The sequence below is a fragment of the Berghia stephanieae genome, chromosome 8, assembly GCF_034508935.2.
Source record: "Berghia stephanieae isolate SIO BIC M18660-M18661 chromosome 8, UCSD_Bste_1.3, whole genome shotgun sequence".
Taxonomy (NCBI): Eukaryota; Metazoa; Mollusca; class Gastropoda; order Nudibranchia; family Aeolidiidae; genus Berghia; species Berghia stephanieae.
Genome location: NC_088367.1, coordinates 15,801,688 through 15,821,687, shown reverse-complemented (window position 1 = coordinate 15,821,687; position 20,000 = coordinate 15,801,688). Strand labels below are relative to the sequence as shown.

At 37.2% G+C, this 20,000-nt stretch overlaps 2 protein-coding genes across 2 annotated transcripts in view; both read right to left on the bottom strand.

The window, feature by feature from the left end:
- LOC144978935 (uncharacterized) overlaps positions 1 to 20,000 on the bottom strand; it is a 123,348-nt gene that overhangs the window by 69,739 nt on the left and 33,609 nt on the right. The window contains exon 2 of the mRNA XM_078925553.1: positions 4,351 to 4,550. Within this exon, the coding sequence (XP_078781679.1) occupies positions 4,351 to 4,462 (112 nt within the window). The 5' untranslated portion in view covers positions 4,463 to 4,550. The remainder of the gene's footprint in view (positions 1 to 4,350; positions 4,551 to 20,000) is intronic.
- LOC144978934 (uncharacterized) lies at positions 4,462 to 8,368 on the bottom strand. The gene is made up of 2 exons (XM_078925552.1): positions 8,029 to 8,368; positions 4,462 to 4,550 (listed from the first exon to the last, which is right to left on the bottom strand). Exons 1-2 carry the CDS (start codon positions 8,366 to 8,368, stop codon positions 4,462 to 4,464), a joined length of 429 nt encoding a protein of 142 aa, XP_078781678.1.

Genomic DNA, 20,000 nt, shown 5'->3' with positions numbered 1-20,000 from the left:
TGGGGGAATGGGTTGATTGTTTGCTTTTAGAGGGAGGGGTGTTATGATTTTTCTTCTTTTTGTTTGTTTCGTTTTGTTTTATTGTTTGTTTGTTTTGTTGGGGTTTATTTTTGGTCTTTATATTTGTCTTGTTTTGTTGTTGGTGTTCTGTTTGTTTGTTCTTTTTTTTTTTGTTTGTTTGTTTTTTGTGTGTTATTCTTCGATGTTTTTATTGTTTTTAAAATGATTTCTAGCCTTTTTTTTAAATATCGAGGTATGACTCGATGGAGCACTCTATCTGAAGTTGTCTTACCAGCATGATTGATGATGGTAAATGTATTGATATTATATATTTTGATTTCAGTAAAGCATTTGATTCTGTTCCTCATGAGAGGCTATTCAGTCGGCATATCTACAAGTACCCACCAACACACACACACACACACACACATATATATATATATATATATATATATATATATATATATATATATATATATATATATATAGGCTATTAATTTAACTATCTTTTAATCTGTTGATCTGTCTCTATATTTTCCTCTATCCATCTATCCATCCACCCATTCATCTGTCTTCTATTTATACAATTGCTCATCTGCGACATACGCGGTAGGACGTTCAGTCGATCAGAATGATGTTGTATTACAGGAAAATGTTCAGTATACGTCTTTTTGATCATTAACTCCTCTTCATATTATATATTTGCGGTGTCCAAGGTTATGACAATAAAATGGAAATTATCTTATGTGCACAACATAATATTAGTATCGAATGACTTGCCTTCAATGGAAACATTATTATGCTAAATAATCACCTACATTTATTTTGTATCTATTTTCGAATGCACGAAGTGGTCACACGAGTGGGCGTCGACTTCAGACCTTCATTATTCTATCGTTCTGTCATCGAAGGAAATTACAGTAATTCCAAAATTATTCAAAATCGGTACTTTGATTGGCTGTGCAGAGACAAAAGTAGAACAAATCGTCTTAAGATCGACTGTTAAGTCTTGTCGAGTCAAATAATGAGACACGCCTTCTAAAAAAACAAAAAACAACTTGAGCTTGAGCTTTATATAGCGCAATATCCACTAAGCTCAAAGCGCTTTACAAAGGGTCCCAACAGCAACGCATCACAATAGGCTTCAACAGTCGTGACGCCACTTCCCTCGTAATGACGCATAGTAACTTAGTAACTGGTTCTAAACTATCGGAACAATGGCGGACGCCCTTATGATATCCTTCTCCGACGAGCATATACGTGTATCCAGAGGAGAAAAACATTATAAATCTGATCATATTTTGACTTTTATACATTCTGATCACATAACATGTGAAAAAGTTCTAGTACAGATTTTCTTTGTTTAGAACCAAGCTGCTCGTTGCTAGGGAACGTGACATCAGACTATCGAATCGTATTAGAACGAAACACGATGTCTGTTTGGCGATTTTACAATTTTTTTTTCCCGACAGAGACAACGCTGTTAACGGCAAGGTACACATTTTACAACTGAGTCCGATGAGAGAATGTGAGTAATGAGCATTTTCCAAGGACTCAACTATGCACCGAATGAATCTCGAACCCAGGACCTTCCGATCAGAAAGAGAATGTCATACCACATAGCCGCACAACGGTTATCTCTGATAACGGTATTATGTTGAGGTATTTTACATGTATAGCTCTCTCCTTACCAGCCATTTTCAGGATTTTCCCCAAAACTTCAACACCCAACTAACACAAAAATATATTTTTTATCATTCAAACACAATAGCAGTAAGTTCTTGCGATAAATAATTTCTTCAGCAAAACATGCTCTATAACACACTGTTCATTTTCTTTAAATTTTATGATGTACAAGAGAAATTTGAATAAGAAAAATTGTTGGTTGTATCGTAACGAATGTGACGATTCTTCTATAGTTGGTAGGGAGAGGGTTTAAAAAATATATCTATTGTAAAAAATACGAAGCTCTGGATACTTTTATTATGGCCTATTGGATGCAATGGATTGTGTTTCTTTACAGTAACAAAAACTAAAGTTTCACCATTCTCATCATGTTAACTCTATAGATAGTATGCGCTTGGCTAAGAAGCTCATAACATTGCCATCCGGAAGTATAACGGACCAACACACAAAACTGTGTGTATCCATGAACGTTTATAGTCGGGTTAATACAGTTCAGTGAGCATTACTCATAAACGCGGATGGCAAAAAACAAGAACAAAGACCAGAGTGACGTCATCTTCGAACTATCTATATCCAATGTCCAATCCAGTTCCATCTTTTCCTCTTTACCATTGCACTGACGTTTCTGTCAATTCCATCACTTTTTATCTGCTGTTATAGATAGAATGCGCTTGGCCAAGGAGTTCACAACATCGCCATCCGGAAGTATAACGGACCAACACACAAACTCTGTGTAACCATGAACTTTTATAGTCTGGTTAATACAGTTTAGTGAGAACAACTCACAAACGCGGATGGCAAAAACAATAACAAAGGCATGAGTGACGTCATCTGCATACTATCTATATGCTATTCCCAGCTTATGTTTAATATTCTTGGACGTGTATTGAGAACGGAAAATGGGTTTGATTGCACTATAACGATGGGATGGACACCAGGAGGACAGAGGACAAAAGGACGCCCAAAAAAAAAACAAAACATGGCGCAAAATGGCGGAGAAGGAAATAAATTATGCTGGCATAATATAACTCTTGGCAGCGGGTAAGAACTGAAGCAAGGGACCGGAGCAAACCGGGGGAAACTGTTTCGGCCTTATGTGCCTCCTGGCCGACGCCATCGTAAACTAACAGCCTGACACTGACCAAAATATGTCAAAAGACAAGTCTTTGGCCGCAAAAGAAAACAAATCGTGAGTTATTTTCAATATTTCAACCAGGGGAATTATTGTTTCCTTGAGCTCTACTAATGACAATGTTTAAATCCGCTGCAACAAATCATTTTTGCGCAAATTTACCTCTCCAAGACCTGAAACGCCGAATAATAACTGATAAAAACATTATACCACAAACATGGAAAGGCAAAAGGAAGGGCAGGAAGAAGAATAAAAGTTTTTTTTTTTTTTTAAATAAGAGCCAACATCTTTAAATGATATTTTAAGAATTGTTCAGGTGACAGAGCGTAGCCATCGTCAACTTATAGTCTGACCAAAAAAATAAAATGACGTCAAAAGACAAGTCTTTGGCCGCAAAAGAAAACAAATCGTGAGTTGTATTCACTAGTTCAACCAATGAAAGCATTTGTGTTCTCGGGCTCTACTAACAACAACTCACTAGACGCTGTATAAACCTTTAAATTGACGTCAAACTCTAAGTCTAGAGGGTTCTAGTGTCAGGCTATAAGTTAACGATGGCAACGGACAGAGTACCATACTGTTTACCTTGTTCTGGTTTTCATTCTCTGTGAATTCATCATAGCTCGTTCATTTTTATTTAGTTTTATTCTCCGGTGATATAAAAATTTTGATCTGATTCTTATAAGACAACAAATACTTTGTAGAACAAATATGTACACGGAAGACCACAAACACAAACGTACTGATATGGGATGGGAGATTGAATTGAACATGTTTATAGGTTACATCACCAACACATCTTATATGGATTATGAAAATCAACAAGAATGTTTCTTTCCGAATGCAAGTATGGATACTCTTTACACATCAATCATGACCACAGGTTCCGTTAACTCGAAGCCCGATATTTCAGAGAGAAAATAAAATCACTTCACTATAGACGAATTTCGGACCCGTAACTGTTAGTTACACAGGCCGTGGCATCAGTGTACCTCAAAGTTTGTCAACAAAGAGCCTTTGGCGCCTTACCTTGCCAGATATTACTGATTGTATCGAGTTTGCCATGAGATTAGCATACAAATGGGTGAAACGTTTCTATTTTGTGAAAAATATGATGGTATTAATTTACAGTCCTATCTGGTAGACAAGAGACAATCAAGCTTATCCGTCATGTGTAACAGGTGGCAATGATACAGATTTTTCTCCCACCCCATGGCAACCTTCAGTTCATGCCTACCTGCCAAACTTGCTTGGCCTTCCAGTTTGTGAGCTTGTCACATTAGTCTGACACAGCTATACATAGAATCACTCCATAACTATGTAAAACACAATGAATGTTGAATTCGCTTGTGCCAAAATATTGTAAAACGTATTCAATGTCTAGAAAGCCATTAATTTCGGTTGGAATGCATGCACTCAAGGTTGTCCATGTCCCATTCTAACTCCTACCACACACATACACAGACACAGATCGGTAAACAGGCACGAACAAATAAAACAAACAAACAAACAAACAAATAAGATTGACTTACGGCACAGCTCCGAGTCATCACAGAAGATGCTTCCTGCCTGGACCATCACGGCGGACCATTGGACCACCAGCAAAACCAAAATGGTGGGCGGTGACCACCAAGACTTCATCATTACTGTAGGTGCGTTTGGATTCTTTGTATTTGTTGTAGTTGTTGATGTTGTTGTTCTTTGTGAGATTCCGGTCTAGTGCTTGGAATTTCTGAAAAATAAGTGACAATAATAGGAATGTTTGCATTTTAGCATTACGATTTGAGTAGTCTTGTAGCAGAATACTGACTGATACTGTCGTACATTTTGCAACTCCACCCCACACATACACGCTTTCCAAAAAGCCTCAAACCTGAGACTTTAAATTGGGTGCTTCAAGATCGAGACTTTGTGACAAGTTGGGGTAATCAGTCAAACATAATTATTTAGATATCCCAAAGCAACGCCCCCCTCCCCCCACCTCCTCCACTCCCTTTCCATATCCCTCGCATTATCAATGTGAGTAGGATTTTTTTTAATGTAAAAAAAATAGAAGACACAATAAGATATCAGATAATTATTAAGAGTATTTTATTACGGTGTTTATTTCATGAGCCACTCTAAAACATGTATCGATGCGAGTTTTAACGAGGTTTTAATATTATGAGTGAGCATCCATTGCATTTATTTCCTTTAAACATTGGATGCAATCGTGTCAAATGACTGATCTGTTCCTTCGACTGACTTAACTAGAATGAGAATATCATACGCCCATCAATCAAGTCTTGCACACACACACAAACACACACACAAACACACACACACAAACACACTTACATACATACATACATACATACATACATACATACATACATACATACATACATACATACATACATACATACATACATACATACATACATACATACATATCAAAATTGTTTATTTCAGGAAATATACATGATAATGTAACAAGGGTAACATATTCATTGACATAATACCATTTCCTAAAATAATGTACAATGTATAGAGCTGGAGTATTAATTTGAACAGTGAAGTTTCAGACTCTGCCACAGAATGTCCCAGAGGTAATAATGATATTAGTGTTGATGACGATGATAATGATAATGACGACGATGATGACGATGAAGATGATGATGATGATGATGATGATGATGATGATGATGATGAAGACGATGATGATGACGATGATGATGATGATGAAGACGATGATGACAATAACAGTGGTGGCTATGGCGGTGATGGAGACGACGACGATGAGAGTAACAACGGTAGCAATGATATTAATAATAATAACAACAACAATGATAATAATAAAAACAATAATAATAATAATAATAATAATAATAATAATAATAATAATAATAATAATAATAATAATAATAATAATAATAATAATAATAATCCCTATCACTATAATATTAATAATAATGTTGATAATTGTGGTTATGATAACAACAGTACTAATAATTACGATGATGATAATAATGACAATAATAATAATAATAATAATAATAATAATAATAATATAATAATAATAATAATAATAATAATAATAATGATGATGATGATGATGTTGATGATGATGATGATGATGATGATGATGATGATGATGATGATGATGGTGATGATGATAATGATGATAATAATAATAATAATAATAATAATAATAATAATAATAATAATAATAATAATATAATAATAATAATAATAATAATAATAATAATAATAATAATAATAATAATAATAATAATAATAAACAGTAATGAAAAATTAAATCGATTATTACAATCATATACAAATTGATATATTTGGAATATTTGACAAATAGATGGATACATATAGATAGAGGGATATATAAATAGACAAATATCTATATTATTAAATATGTAGTGCTACTAATTATGATGAATTTTACATCTTTGTCTCCAAACTTTGTAAGAGCCAATGATGACACTGTTGCTTATATATTTTGAAAGGACTTTTGCTTTTAATGCCCAGAATCTTTAAGCCATTCACAAATCTACCATGGACATAGCCGAGGCTACCCACAGAAAGAACGATAATCTCTGATTTATATCCAAGAGCATTTATTTCCATGCATAAAGGAAAGTAATTTTCAAATTTAGTTTGGAATGACTTGTTAATATGAGCATCAAATGGGACTGAAATTTCAACAATTTGGGCTGTTTTCATTTCTTTGTTGATTTTTAAAATGTCCGGTCGATTACTGTTAGTATTAAATGAGGATTTGTCACTGTCGAAAAAACTTGGTCTGGTGAATGTGTCTTTGAAAATTTGAGTAGTGTCGTTTTTAGGTATTTTGTCAAAAATAATGTCAACAATTCTATTGTGTCGTTTTTGATATATTAATTTGAATTTTGTACATCCGTTTACAACGTGAGATACCGTATCTGACGGATGATTACAGATCTTGCAGCCTTTGGAGTACGACAATGGGTAATATGTATGAAGTAGACTGTCGCACTCGAGAAGCTGCAAGCGGCATTTTATAGCAAACGTTCTAATTTCGTCAGGGAATTTATGATTGAATATGAAACTGGAGGAGAGAGCATGGTTTACCCCAGTGGCTTCTCTAACAATTCTTCCTTGGGACGCCAGTTCATGGAAATGGGTAGCTATCTCATTCAGTCTCACACTTTTAAGGAAGTTTTGAAAACATTTTGGGGACTTAAAAGAACAACTGACGTCACTATCAGCCTGTACAGACATCACATAATCTTCATCTTTTATTAAGGAAACATTTTGGCGGATACACTTTTCAAAAAGATCCACCCAAAATGACTTTGGCCAATTAACTTTTGTGTTATTTTGAAGGCGTTTGCCGTTGTGACAAAAACCGGCAAAAGTGTTTTCTTCGTTTTCGTCTAATGAGGCGCGTAGAATTTTTCTTTTCGTTAGATGAAGGTTCGGGCTGTTTGTGGCTGTTATCTTCACACTGTCATCGTCACAATTGAGGATGGACAGGGCAAAGGATAGGTGTTTTGCATAATAAATTATTTTAGGGTTTGGTACCCCGAGACCACCTTTTGATCTTGGACAAAACATGAATGACCTTGTACTCGAATTATTTAAATGTAACCAATTTCTAACTTTGTTCACAATTATATTTTCAATTTCATTAAGGTCCTTTTCGGTAAACATGAGATTACAAAAATAAAACATTAGAATTGAAAAGCACATTGAACTCAAAAGACACAGTTTGGCTGAAGACGGCAGAGGGGAAACATCTAAAAGGTTCATATTGTTTCTAAATTTTTCGATTATCGTTTTTCGTTGATGTTCATCACTTTTGTTTGTCAGGTTGATATTGTGTCCTAAATACGTGTAAAATTCTTCTTTTTCTAATGTTGGTATTTCATGTTGTTGTATTGTTACTGTTGGTAATTTGAATTTTTTGTTCCAGTTGTTACCTGAACGTTGGCCAGATGTTATGGCGCATTTTGGGGGTTTTATATTCATTCCCGTTGCATTCATAAATTGAGTTGTTTTATTGCACAATTGATTCATTACTTCTTCACTTTTTGCTAGTAACGTGACGTCGTCAACGTAACCTTGGATGGGTAGTGGCATCTGCGGAGAGGTATGGTTTTGTTCGATCCATCTTAGCCATTTATCTATTCCTTGTTCAAAGACAATTACAGACCATGGACATCCTTGGATTATACCTTTGTCTCTGTAGATTGTATTTGTGAGGTGATTTCGGACTTTTACTTGGAATGATGCTTTGTTATAAGTATCCTTAGTAATGTTGATGAATACTGAAGGATATGAATATTCATTAAGTTGACGTAGCATGAATTCGTGATCTATACTTCCAAATGCATCTTTTATGTCTACGAAGCATAAATATAATTTTCCCGATGAGTGTAAAAAATCTGATACTGCACATTTTAACGAAAACACATGTTCTTGTAGCCCGTTTCTAGGTAATGAACCTTTCTGTGAAAGTGACAGTCTCTCCGTGTCGACAATCCATTGCATGTGTCGATTTTGTATGAGTTTCATGTATATTTTATAGGACGTTAGTAATAAGGCGATAGGTCGCCAGTCGCCATACATACATACATACATACATACATACATACATACATACACACATGCATGCATACATACGTACATACAAACATATATGCATGAATGCATGCATACATACATACATAGATACATACATACATACATACATACATACATACATACATACATACATACATACATACATACATACATACATACATACATACATCATACATACATACATACATACATGCATACATAATACATACATACTACATACATACATACATACATACATACATACATACATACATACATACATACATACATACATACATACATACATATACATACATACATACATACATACATACATACATACATTACATACATACATACATACATACATACATAATACATACTACATACATACATACATACATACATACAGAGAGAGAGAGAAAGAGAAAGAGGGAGATAGGGAGGAAAAAAAAAGAGAGAGAGAGAGAGAGAGAGAGAGAGAGAGAGGGAGGGAGGGAGAGAGATGGATGAATAAAAGAGAGAGAGAGGGGGTGTTGGGGGGGAGAGAAGTGGAGGAAAAAAAGAAAGAGAGAGAAGGAGAGAGAGTGTGTCTGTGTGTGTGTGTGTGTGTGAGAGAGAGAGAGAGAGAGAGAGAGAGAGAGAGAGAGAGAGAGAGAGAGAGAAACCCACATCGTCTACTATATAATTTTTAAAACTTCCTTTTTATTACGATTCATTGTCATCACATCATCTAAAAATGATTACAATTATTCTCTAAGGAATGCGGTTTCTTTTAATACATTTGAAGGCGAAAACGGAAAATGCAAATTTAATTTGTCGAAGTCGAAGTCACCAATCAAGAGACGGAATTTAGGGACGAACGCATTCACTCAAAAATCTCTCTCTCTCTCTCTCTCTCTCTCTCTCTCTCTCTCTCTCTCTCTCTCTCTCTCTCTCTCTCTCTCTCTCTCTCTCTCTCTCTTTACGAGCAATTTAGCCATTGTCTTGCTGTTGAAATCAACGCATGTGGAAATCAATTCTTAAAATCCGGATAATTTCAGTGAACAGTCATTTCCGAATGACATCTTTGACTGGTATATCAGTAAAGGCATGAAAAAAAAAATTACAACAACAAAAATATGTACTTAATGCTCCTTGGAGAGTCATTTTTGATTTAACTCGAGAATCTGCTTTGCACTTAAGGTCGCTGAAAGGGCCCACTATTCAATGGCGAATATCTCCGGTCTGTCTGTCCTTTCCAGGCTTTTGTAATGAACTAATCCTGTTTACTTGCCTAATGACTCATAGCGGTGTCACACTGGATCAGGTGGTACAAAAATAAATAATGAAAATAGAAGAATGTGTAGGGCCGGGGGATGCGAGGGATATGGAAAGGGAGTGGAGGAGGTGGTTGGGGGGTGGGGGGAGGGGGAAGGGGGCGTTGCTTTGGTATATCTAAATAATTATGTTTGACTGATTAGATACATGATAATGGTGTAAACACGCTCTCTCTCTCTCACTCTCTCTCTCTCTCCCTCTCTCTCTCCCTCTCCCTCTCTCTCTCTTCCCTCTCTCTCTCTTTCTCTATCTAGCTAGCTAGCTAACGGAAGTGACTGAAGCGGGGCTCGAACCCGGGTCCTTCCGGGTCACAGTGCAATGCCTTAACCACTCGGCCACTTCGCGGCGACGTGGCCGAGTGGTTAAGGCATTGCACTGTGACCCGGAAGGACCCGGGTTCGAGCCCCGCTTCAGTCACTTTCGTTTTTTTTCCTTGAGCAAGATTATTAACCCCCAATTTGCTCACTTGGACAACATGGGTGATTCCTGTTGACATCAGACATCTTGTTTGATAAGTGATCTTCATTCCTTCGTGGAATGCCTAGGCGACATCTTTTGATGTCGTGGCGGAAAAGGCACAATTTTTAAAATTATAATATATATATATATATATATATATATATATATATATATATATATATATATATATATAATATATATATATCTTCCTTTCTGTCTTCTCTCCTCTCCCCCCCCCCCCCCCCCCCCCCCCCCCCCCCCCCCCCCACTCCCCTTCCTCTCTCTCTCTCTCTCTCTCTCTCTCTCTCTCTCTCTCTCTCTCTCTCTCTCTCTCTCTCTCTCTCTCTCTCTTGCTCTCACTGTGTGTGAGTGAGTGAGTGTGTGTGTGTGCGTGAGTGTTTTTGTGTGTCTATATTATTTCTTCTTCTTCTTCTTCTTCTTCTTCTTCTTCTTCTTCTTCTTCTTCTTCTTATTCTTCTTTTTCTTCTTCTTCTTCTTCTTCTTCTTCTTCTTCTTCTTCTTCTTCTTCTTCTTCTTCTTCTTCATCATTTTCTTTTTTTCTCGTGTTAAGTGACAATGTGTGCTTAAACATCAATGACCAACCCCGACCCAGAGCGTCCACGGGTAGTGGAACGGTCCAGTAGATATGGGGGCTAGCGACTTGGAGTCGCTGACAAATTGGTGGCGATTCTTGAAGGGGGGCTGGGGAAAGCAGATGCGTGTTGCTACCCTCTCCAAATTGTCCAGTTAACCTTATGATAGATCCGTCTAGGCGATTCAGGGGCGCCTAATAAAACTAAACCTTTACTCCTGCTGTCTTGCGGACTTTCGGAAGGAGGAAAGACTACGGAGCAAACCCGAACAAAACCAATGGGTGGATTGGACTCAAGAGCTTGGGAAAGCAACCAATCTTGGAATGAATCTCTTAATTAAATCCTGCCCCTTAAGTCTGGGGGTTTGGCGTGGTGTTAGCAACTCCGCCCTGTCAAACAAAGTAACGCTACAGAATCGATAGAAAGGGAAAAGATGACACTTGGAAGATGGAGAGAAGCAGGCCAGGACACTGGACTTATGACGGGTGGTGGCCAAAGCTCAGTGGACGTCTCCATCCAGACAGCTAATCTCCTGACAACAAAACAACATCAGAGAGCGTGCTTCTGGAATGCCCGCACTCTTTGCTAAATGATAAGTTAGTGCAAGCCACAAAACAGATGGAAAGATATAAGATGGGCTTGCTTGTAATGGCAGATGTGAGGTGGAATAAGAATGAAGAGCAAAAGCTAGCTACAGGAGACACCATCATTAGGTCAGGCAGAGAGGATGATAACCACCAGGAAGGGATTGCCTTACTTATTCACCATAAGCATGCCAATGCCGTACTCCAATGGAAGCCAATCAGCAAACGACTGGTGTATGTGAGGTTCAATTCCATGTATGCTAAAACTTTAATTATAGTTGCAAAGGCTCCGACAGATGTTGCAACATATGAAATGAAAGACCAGTTCTACGGCACACTTCAGATAACCATTGACAATATCAGGAGGCATTATGTTCTTCTCGTGCTAGGAGACTTCAACACAAGGGTGGGTTATAACAATGAAAATAGGGAGAGCATCATGGGGAAAATGGCCTAAGGAACGTCACCACTGATAACGTAGAATGTCTGATCAATATTTGTGAAGAGAATAATCTCGTGATAGGAGGAGCACGTTTAACGCACGAGGACATTCACAAGGTGACATGGATTTCAAATGATGAAAGGACCCAAAGTCAAATTGATCACATTATCATCAACAACAAACGGTGACACTCACTGCTGGATGTTCGTGTCGCAAGAGGCAAGGACATAGGAAGTGACCAAAACCATCTTATAGCCAAACGGACACTCAAGCTGAGAAAAGCAAAAATAGGAACCAGCGCAAACAAACGCTTTGATGTAGGGAAACTAAAAACCAGAGCCACAAAACAATCTTTCCAAATATCCTTAAAGAACCGATTCAGCATATTGCAGGATGAGGGAATATTGACCATTGTTACATTTAATCAGGCCTTAAAGGAAGCAGCCACAGAAACCTTTGGTTTTAAAGAAAATGTGAGATCAGAATGGATATCGGCTGAGACATAGTCAGCAATGTACGACAGGAAGCATCTTTTTAAAAAATCTTATGCACCAAATCACCACGTCTCAAAGACGTGTACTCAATGCAATTCAAAGAAAAAGACAGAGATGTAAAAAGATCAGCGAGGAAGGACAAACTGAAATATGTAGACCAACTTGCAGAAAAAGCACAATCAGCAGCAGGTAGCAAAGACATGAAATCAGTCTACATGATATCCAAGAAACTTCAAGGAGTCAGAGGAACTAGCCAAGATGTACCCGTAAAGGCTGAGGATGACTCAATGATAACAGAAGAAAACATCAAATTAGAAGAGCACTTCCAGAATATCATTAACAGATAAAACCATGCACCTTCCCCAAAACCAACGAGGCAGATGAAGACCTTGAAGTTGATATGGGTGACAGTGCAGTTGAAGAAATCAGGGAAGTAGTCAAAAAGTTGAAGAATGGGTAGGCTCCTGGAGATTATGGTATTTTGCCCTGAAATATGGAAGGCAGAAGACAAAGAGACACCCCGTCTCCCCAGAGACATACTGCAAGATATATGGGAGCAGGAATCAATACCCGACACCTGGAGGAAAGGAACCATTATTAAACTACCAAAGAAAGAAGACCTTGAGAATTGGAGAGGCAATACTTGGACACCCCAAGGAAAGAGGAAGCGAGGCCGCTCCAAGGAGACTTGGAGACGTACCGTGGAGAGGGAGCTAAAGCAGAGAGGTCTGTCCCTTGAGATTGCCCCAAGAATAGCTGCTGAGAGGACCAGATGAACCCTTACATCGCCTCAAGTGCCAGCAGGCCCGGAGAGAATTGAGTGAGTGAGTAAGATTAATATGGCAAGTGTTCCAATATTTCTATCGATCGTGAAATGTCACCACAACTATTAATATATAATAACGGAATGAATGAAATGCTTATTTCCCTGGTAAAAAGTCGCCCTTGGCATTATTTATTTATTTATTTATTTTTTTATTTACTTATTTATTTATTTGTCCTGTTTCTTCTGCTATCGATTGCGTCCTAATTTTGAGAGCTCCAGAATAGTATGATGTCACATTACCCCCCACCCCCACCCACCTGCCCTGGTTTCTTTTGTTTTTGTTTTATTTTCTATTTATTGTCTTAGTTATTTTCTGCTTGTTTCTACCATTCATCGGGTTTTGTTTGTTTGTTTGTTTGAGTATGGGTCTGTTGTGTTTTGTGTATTTGTATATTTGATTATGCATCTGTTTTGTTCTTTTTTTTTTTTTGGATTAAGAGCGGCCTTGTATGTATTGTTTACTTGGGTAGCCTGATCATCACGAATAGTAAAAACAAAAAATAATTTTAAGACTTAAGTCAACTTGTTTTTTTTTAATTCTCTTTACTCTGAAAAAACCACGTGCGATATTTAAATCATAAAGCTTGTCTTTCAAATATCGATGAATTAATACGATCCTCATCTAGACAAACACTCTCAAACTTGAGACCTCGCAAGTCCCTGGTTTGAGAGTTTTTGTCAAGATAAAGGTCATTTTAGTCGGTCGGTATATAGTTGGAGGACGAGTTTTCTGACACATCCCCTTCCTGCCCCCTATGTCAACACCCCAATGAAACAGTAACACACCACTTGCTTGAATGGCAACCTCTTGAAGCCTGAGATGCACATTCCTCCCACCAAATCCAAGCATCAGTAACACACTTTATAGTCACCTGGAACAACTACAAAAGACGTCAAACGTCTACGTCATGGCACAAGACCGAAGGGCTAGAGCTCAGGTGGTCACTGGTTCGGATAAGTAAGTAAGTCAAGATAAAGGTCATTTTAGTCGGTCGGTATATATTTGGAGGACGAGTTTTCTGGCCAAAATTTCAAATACCTGTATTGTTAATGTGCGGCAGCATTGAATACAATTCAATGTTCGCTTTTTTTTGGTGGTCGTCATCGTGTAGTTTGTCGCATTTATTTGAGTAAGTGTTAGTCAGGCTGTGAGTTTAAGGTTTGATTCACCGACGAGTTTGGAAATGTCAACCGAATTCTACCGTAGCCATCGTTAACTTATAGCCTGACACTGACCAAAAAATGACGTCAAAATGCCAGTCTTTGGCCACAAAAGAAAACAAATCGTGACTTGTATTCAATAGTTCAACAAATTGGACCACTTGTGTCCATGAGCACTACTAACAACTCACTAGGCGGTGCAAAAACCAAAGAATGACGTGAAAATGCCAGTCTTTTTGAGTTTCAGTGTCAGGCCATAACTTAACGATGTCTACCATTCTACACACAATGATTGAGGTTGCGGTCATATAGCCCATTGTTCTCATTATTACTGAATTTAGGCCAAGAAACAAGTGGTGAATTCCCATTGAAATTATCGTCTCGGGTTACAAGGTGAGTTTTATGAGTTAATCACAATCGTTTTGGCGGACAGAACTGGTGAGTATTTTACTCAAATGCATGCCATCATAATTCTTTATTAACCCTCTCTTTACCAACAATAGGAAAATCGTCACATTCGTTACGATACAACCAACAGTTTCCTTATTCAAATTTCTTTTGTACATCATAAAATTTAAAGAAAATAAACAGTGTGTTGTAGAGTATGTTTTGTTAAAGAAATTATGTATGGCAAGAACTTACTGCTATTGTGTGTGAGTGATAAAAAATCTATTTTTGTGTTAGTTGGGTGTGAAGTTTTGGGGAAACTCCAGCCGGTAAGGATAGAGTTAATTGATTTTTTCAAAAAGAAATTAGCCTCCTTAACTAGGTATACATTTTTTAACGCAATGTAATAGATGCTCTTAGTTCTTCCCTGACTGGAACCCATCTTAATCTAACCTGACCTGATGCAGTTTTCACCATTAGAGCCGTGGCGGCGATGCGACTAGGGCTTCGAGAAAAGACAACAATTAATAACAAGGGTGTGTCCCCTGACAATACATGATTTTCTCATTGGTCATATCGAGAAGATGAGTACAGGCATCTCACATTATCTTTCTCCCTCTCTGTATGTTCATATGTGTTTATGTGTGTGTGTGTGTGTGTGTGTGTGTACGTCTCTCTCTCTCTCTCTCTCTCTCTCTCTCTCTCTCTCTGTCTTTCTTTCTTTCTTTCTTTATCTATATATCCCTCTCTCTCTCTCTCTCTCTCTCTCTCTCTCTCTCTCTCTCTCTCTCTCTACATAAAAAAATATATATACATATCTCCCTATCTCTCTTTCTATCTCTCTCTCTCTCTCTCTCTCTCTCTCTCTCTTTCTTTCTTTCTTTCTTTCTCGATTTATCCCCCCCCCCCCACTCTCTCTCTCTGTCTCTCTGTCTCTCTCTCTCTCTCTCTCTCTCTCTCTCTCTCTCTCTCTCTCTCTCTCTCTCTCTCTCTCTCTCTCTCTCTCTCTACATAAAAAAATATATATATATACAATCTTCCCATCTCTCTTTCTCGTTTGAGATTTTTTGCCAATATGAGGATCATTAAAATCGATCGATATTTGAAGGTCGAGTTTTCTGGCCATTTTTCCGGAGTACCGCAATTTACTGGTTAAACTTGAATTAAAATAAATGCCTTTATAGAGAAGAATCAGTTTTGTTTCTTAAAATAAAATTTTAAAAATACTTAGTCATCCTGATTCTAAATAGTTTGGCTTTTACTCGATTCTCTTCAATTCATTTCATTTCGAGATGATACCAAATTGTCACAATATTTATTACAAGTCTTTCTAATACTGCCGGATCGACGTGTACATATATGCAGGTCTGACATCCGAAGCTACTTATGGGCCTAGTTTAACATTGTTGTAATGGACAATATTTTGCGTCATTTTTAAAGATTTCCATTACATCAATGAGCCCACAAGGAATTGGGTTATCAGACCTGCAAATAAGTACACGTCATGCCGGACACGTTTTTAAGATACTTTCTTTTTTCTCTGAAAAAAAAACGCGTTCTTTAAATTATATCGATCGATTGAAGTGACCCTCATCCTGTATAAAACTAGAAAACCTGGGACTTTATTTCCTTGAAAGTTGGTGTTCCTCAGGGCTCTGTCCTTGGACCAGTCCTTTTTATATTGTATACGCAGCCAATGTCAAATGTTATTAATGAATTTGATCTTTTATATTGATTTCATGCAGATGATACAAAAATATTCAATTCTACTCCCTGTGATGATATTGAAAGTTTGATTAAACGATTTGAGGTTGTTTAAATAAAGTAAAAGACTGGATGGGCCAGAAAAAAAACTAAACATTGTACCTTGAGATCAGAAGAATGAGTAAAATCAGAAATCTTATCTCAATAAAATAGCAGGGGTTTTGATCAATTCCTTTGTACTTTTAAAGTTAGATTATTGTAATTACTTACTGGTATTTGTGGCAACAGAGAAAACAAATACAAGTTGTACAGAATAATGTCGCTAGGCTTGCTTTAAAACAATCGAAATTTTCCTCAGCATCTGGCTTCCTTCAAGAAATTTAAAGACTCAAATTTGTTTGTTTTTATTAATTTATATTTTTTGTTGCTGTTTTTTTTTTTTTTTTTTTTTTTTTTTTTTTTTTTTTTTTTTTTTTTTTTTTTTTTGTTTTTTTTTTTTTTGTGTGGTTTTTTATTTTTTTTTTTTTTTTTAGTTCTAATAAAGAATATCTGACCAACAACAACAACAACAACAAAAAAGCGTTTCGTCACAGTGCTGCGAGTTTTTCTCCATGATATTTGTCTTCCTTTTTAGTATAATCTTCCAATGGCACAGTGACGACAAGAGGAAGCTACTCCCCATCTACTCACTAAAGTAACAAAACACTTGAGTAACGCAATTCTAAACCCTTCTCGACCATTCTCCACGTCAGGCCATAAGTACCTCCACGAATCTCACTTATAGGCAGAGACATTGATTAATCCGGAAACCGCCAAATAGCTAACCAAAAGCTTAAAAGTTTAGCCGTTAAAACAAACCGAATGCGGCAGCTTTCTTTGTTTGTGACCTAAAGATGTTCTGAGACAAGTCTCGTCTATCTTGCGATAATGTACGCGAAATTAGGGGACGAGTTTGTCTTTTTTGTTTGTTTTTTCATTTGTTTGTTTGTTGTTATTCAACTCTCTCTCTCTCTCTCTCTCTCTCTCTCTCTATCTATCTATCTATCTATCTATCTATCTCTCTCTCTCTCTCTATCTATCTCTCTCTCTCTCTCTCTCTCTCTCTCTCTCTCTCTCTCTCTCTCTCTCTCTCTCTCTCTCTCTCTCTGTCTGTCTCTCTGAGTATGTGTCTTTCATTCTGTCTTTCCCTCGCTTATCTCTTTCTCCATCTTCTTCGTCCTATTCCCCCCCCCCTCTCTCTCTCTCTCTCTCTCTCTCTCTCTCTCTCTCTCTCCCTCTTCTCTCTCACTCCCCCCCCCACAGCCCACACACACACACACACACACACACACACACATGCACATACTCAAATGCATCACTCAGTGTTTTTTTTCTTCTTACTCTTGTACTGCCACTCTATGTACAGTATATTATAGTATACCAACCCATATTGCAAACATCGTTACCTGGTTAATGGAGAAAAATAACTCAACGGGGTAAAAAAAAAGACTTAGATAGATAGATGCGTACATTGTTGAATAAATAAATAGACAACCAGATAGATAAATTGGTAGATAGATAGATAGATTGATAGATAGATAGATAGATAGATAGATAGATAGATAGATAGATAGATAGATAGATAGATAGATAGATAGATAGATAGATAGATAGATAGATAGATAGATAGATAGATAGATAGATAGATAGATAGATAGATAAACATTACATCGCCAACATTTGTTCTGCAAACGACCCCATAACAGATCTCAAATATAAGCAACCAAAATAGGGAACAAAAATGTGATGCCAAAACCGGTCCCAAAACTAATTGGAAGGGTTAAACCACTCTCCTGATTTCAGGGTGATGGTATCTTATTTTCTAGTCTAAATATAGTATGCTCCGGGACGTGGCTATATAGGTTGATTTGGTGCCTGGCACCGCATCCATTTTGAAAAAAATGGATTACAGCATTAAAAAAGATATATATATAAAACTGATAAATCGTATATTCCGCCTCTAATTTGAGTAAGTCTTTTCTTAATTTTTTTCTTTCCTTTGTATTCACAAAAAATATATCATAATTTTAGTCATTTTCTCTTGATTCTGGCACCACCCTATACTGTAAGCATGCCAACCCACTGAGTATGCTGTTCGTCCATAAAGATATTTCATCCTCGATCTTTTACGTCCGATAGTCCTGGGAATCTGCCTAAACTGCCGTACTCTGGAAAACCTCATATTTTTTTATTTGGCCAGAAAACTCGTCCTTCAAATATCGACGGATTTAAATGACCCTCATCTAGGCATGAACTCTCAAACCTGGGACATAGCGAAGTATACATCCTGCTGCTAAAATAAAAATTCCACCTTATGATTCAATATCTAGCCTACTCATTACTAGTCAGTCCTCCGAAGGACTGGTTACATAAACAATTCCAAGGAGTTTTGAACCGAAAGAGAAGGTGTGACGTCACAATTTCTCTGCCCTTATAAACTTTTTTATTCCTATTATCACTTTTTTAATCACTTGAATATAAGAACAATCCTGAATGCCATTAAGATCTTGATTATGTCAACATAATGATAATATAATGTTATTGGCACAAAAACACACAAGCACACACAAACACAACACACACACACAAACAAGCAAACACACAAGGAGGTAATGATAGAGGGGGTAGTGGTGGGAGATGATTTAGATGGATCGGTCGATCAAAGGCATTAAGCATTACAAATATCCCGGGCCTCGAACTCTGTCCCATAATCGTAGTTTACAGAGAGTTCTATCGGCTATTGTCCCCCTCCCTCTCATCTCTTCCCCCCCCCCCCCTCCACCTCATCTCCTCCCCCCCCCCTATCTCTCTCTCTCTCTCTCTCTCTCTCTCTCTCTCTCTCTCTCTCTCTCTCTCTCTCTCTCTCTCTCTCTCTCTCTCTCTCTCTCTCTCCCTCTACTTTAATATACTCTATTCTCGCTTTATAAATTTATATACACATAATATATATATATATATATATGTGTGTGTTTGTGTGTGTGTGTGTGTGTGTCGGTATAATCTGTCCCTACTTTCACCTACAAGATTCGATTACCCTGATTGAACATGCAAAAACCACACCAATGATATAGGACAGTCGGTCAACTTGGGTAAACATAAGCAGATTGTGTTTGTCCGTTGGCAAACTTTGGATGGGTCTAACACAGCCACATCCTCGATGGTCAAACACAACACAAACGAGGTATGAATGTCGGAGTCGTCAGGCTTTTTTTCCTGTTTTGTTGTTAAAGGGGAAACCCCAAACGTTCATTTATATTTGATCTGTTCTTGTAATAAAATTGAAGCTTACATTCAATTTCATATTATTTATTTCTTCGATCTTCGAGCAGCAACATTTACATTACTCATAGTATCATAGGAGTTTTAATGGCTTTTTGTTTGTTGTGATGCCATAATTTGTGGTACTGTAGTCAATTCTATATTTGTCTCTGCAGAGTTCCCTCAAAATAATATTATGAAAAATCCTTCTACAGAACGTGGAAAGGGAAGCAACTGTCTTCCAAACGTTTAATGCATTTTCAGGGGAAAATTATGAGCAAATTCATACGATATAACGCATTACTTTTTTGATAGTC

Coding starts and splice junctions, on each gene's coding strand:
- LOC144978934 (XM_078925552.1), bottom strand. CDS start 8,368: ATGAAACTCATACAAAATCGACACATGCAATGGATTGTCGACACGGAG. Junction 4,551..8,028: donor TACAATCTACAGAGACAAAG/GTATAATCCAAG, acceptor CTTATTTTTCAG/AAATTCCAAGCACTAGACCG.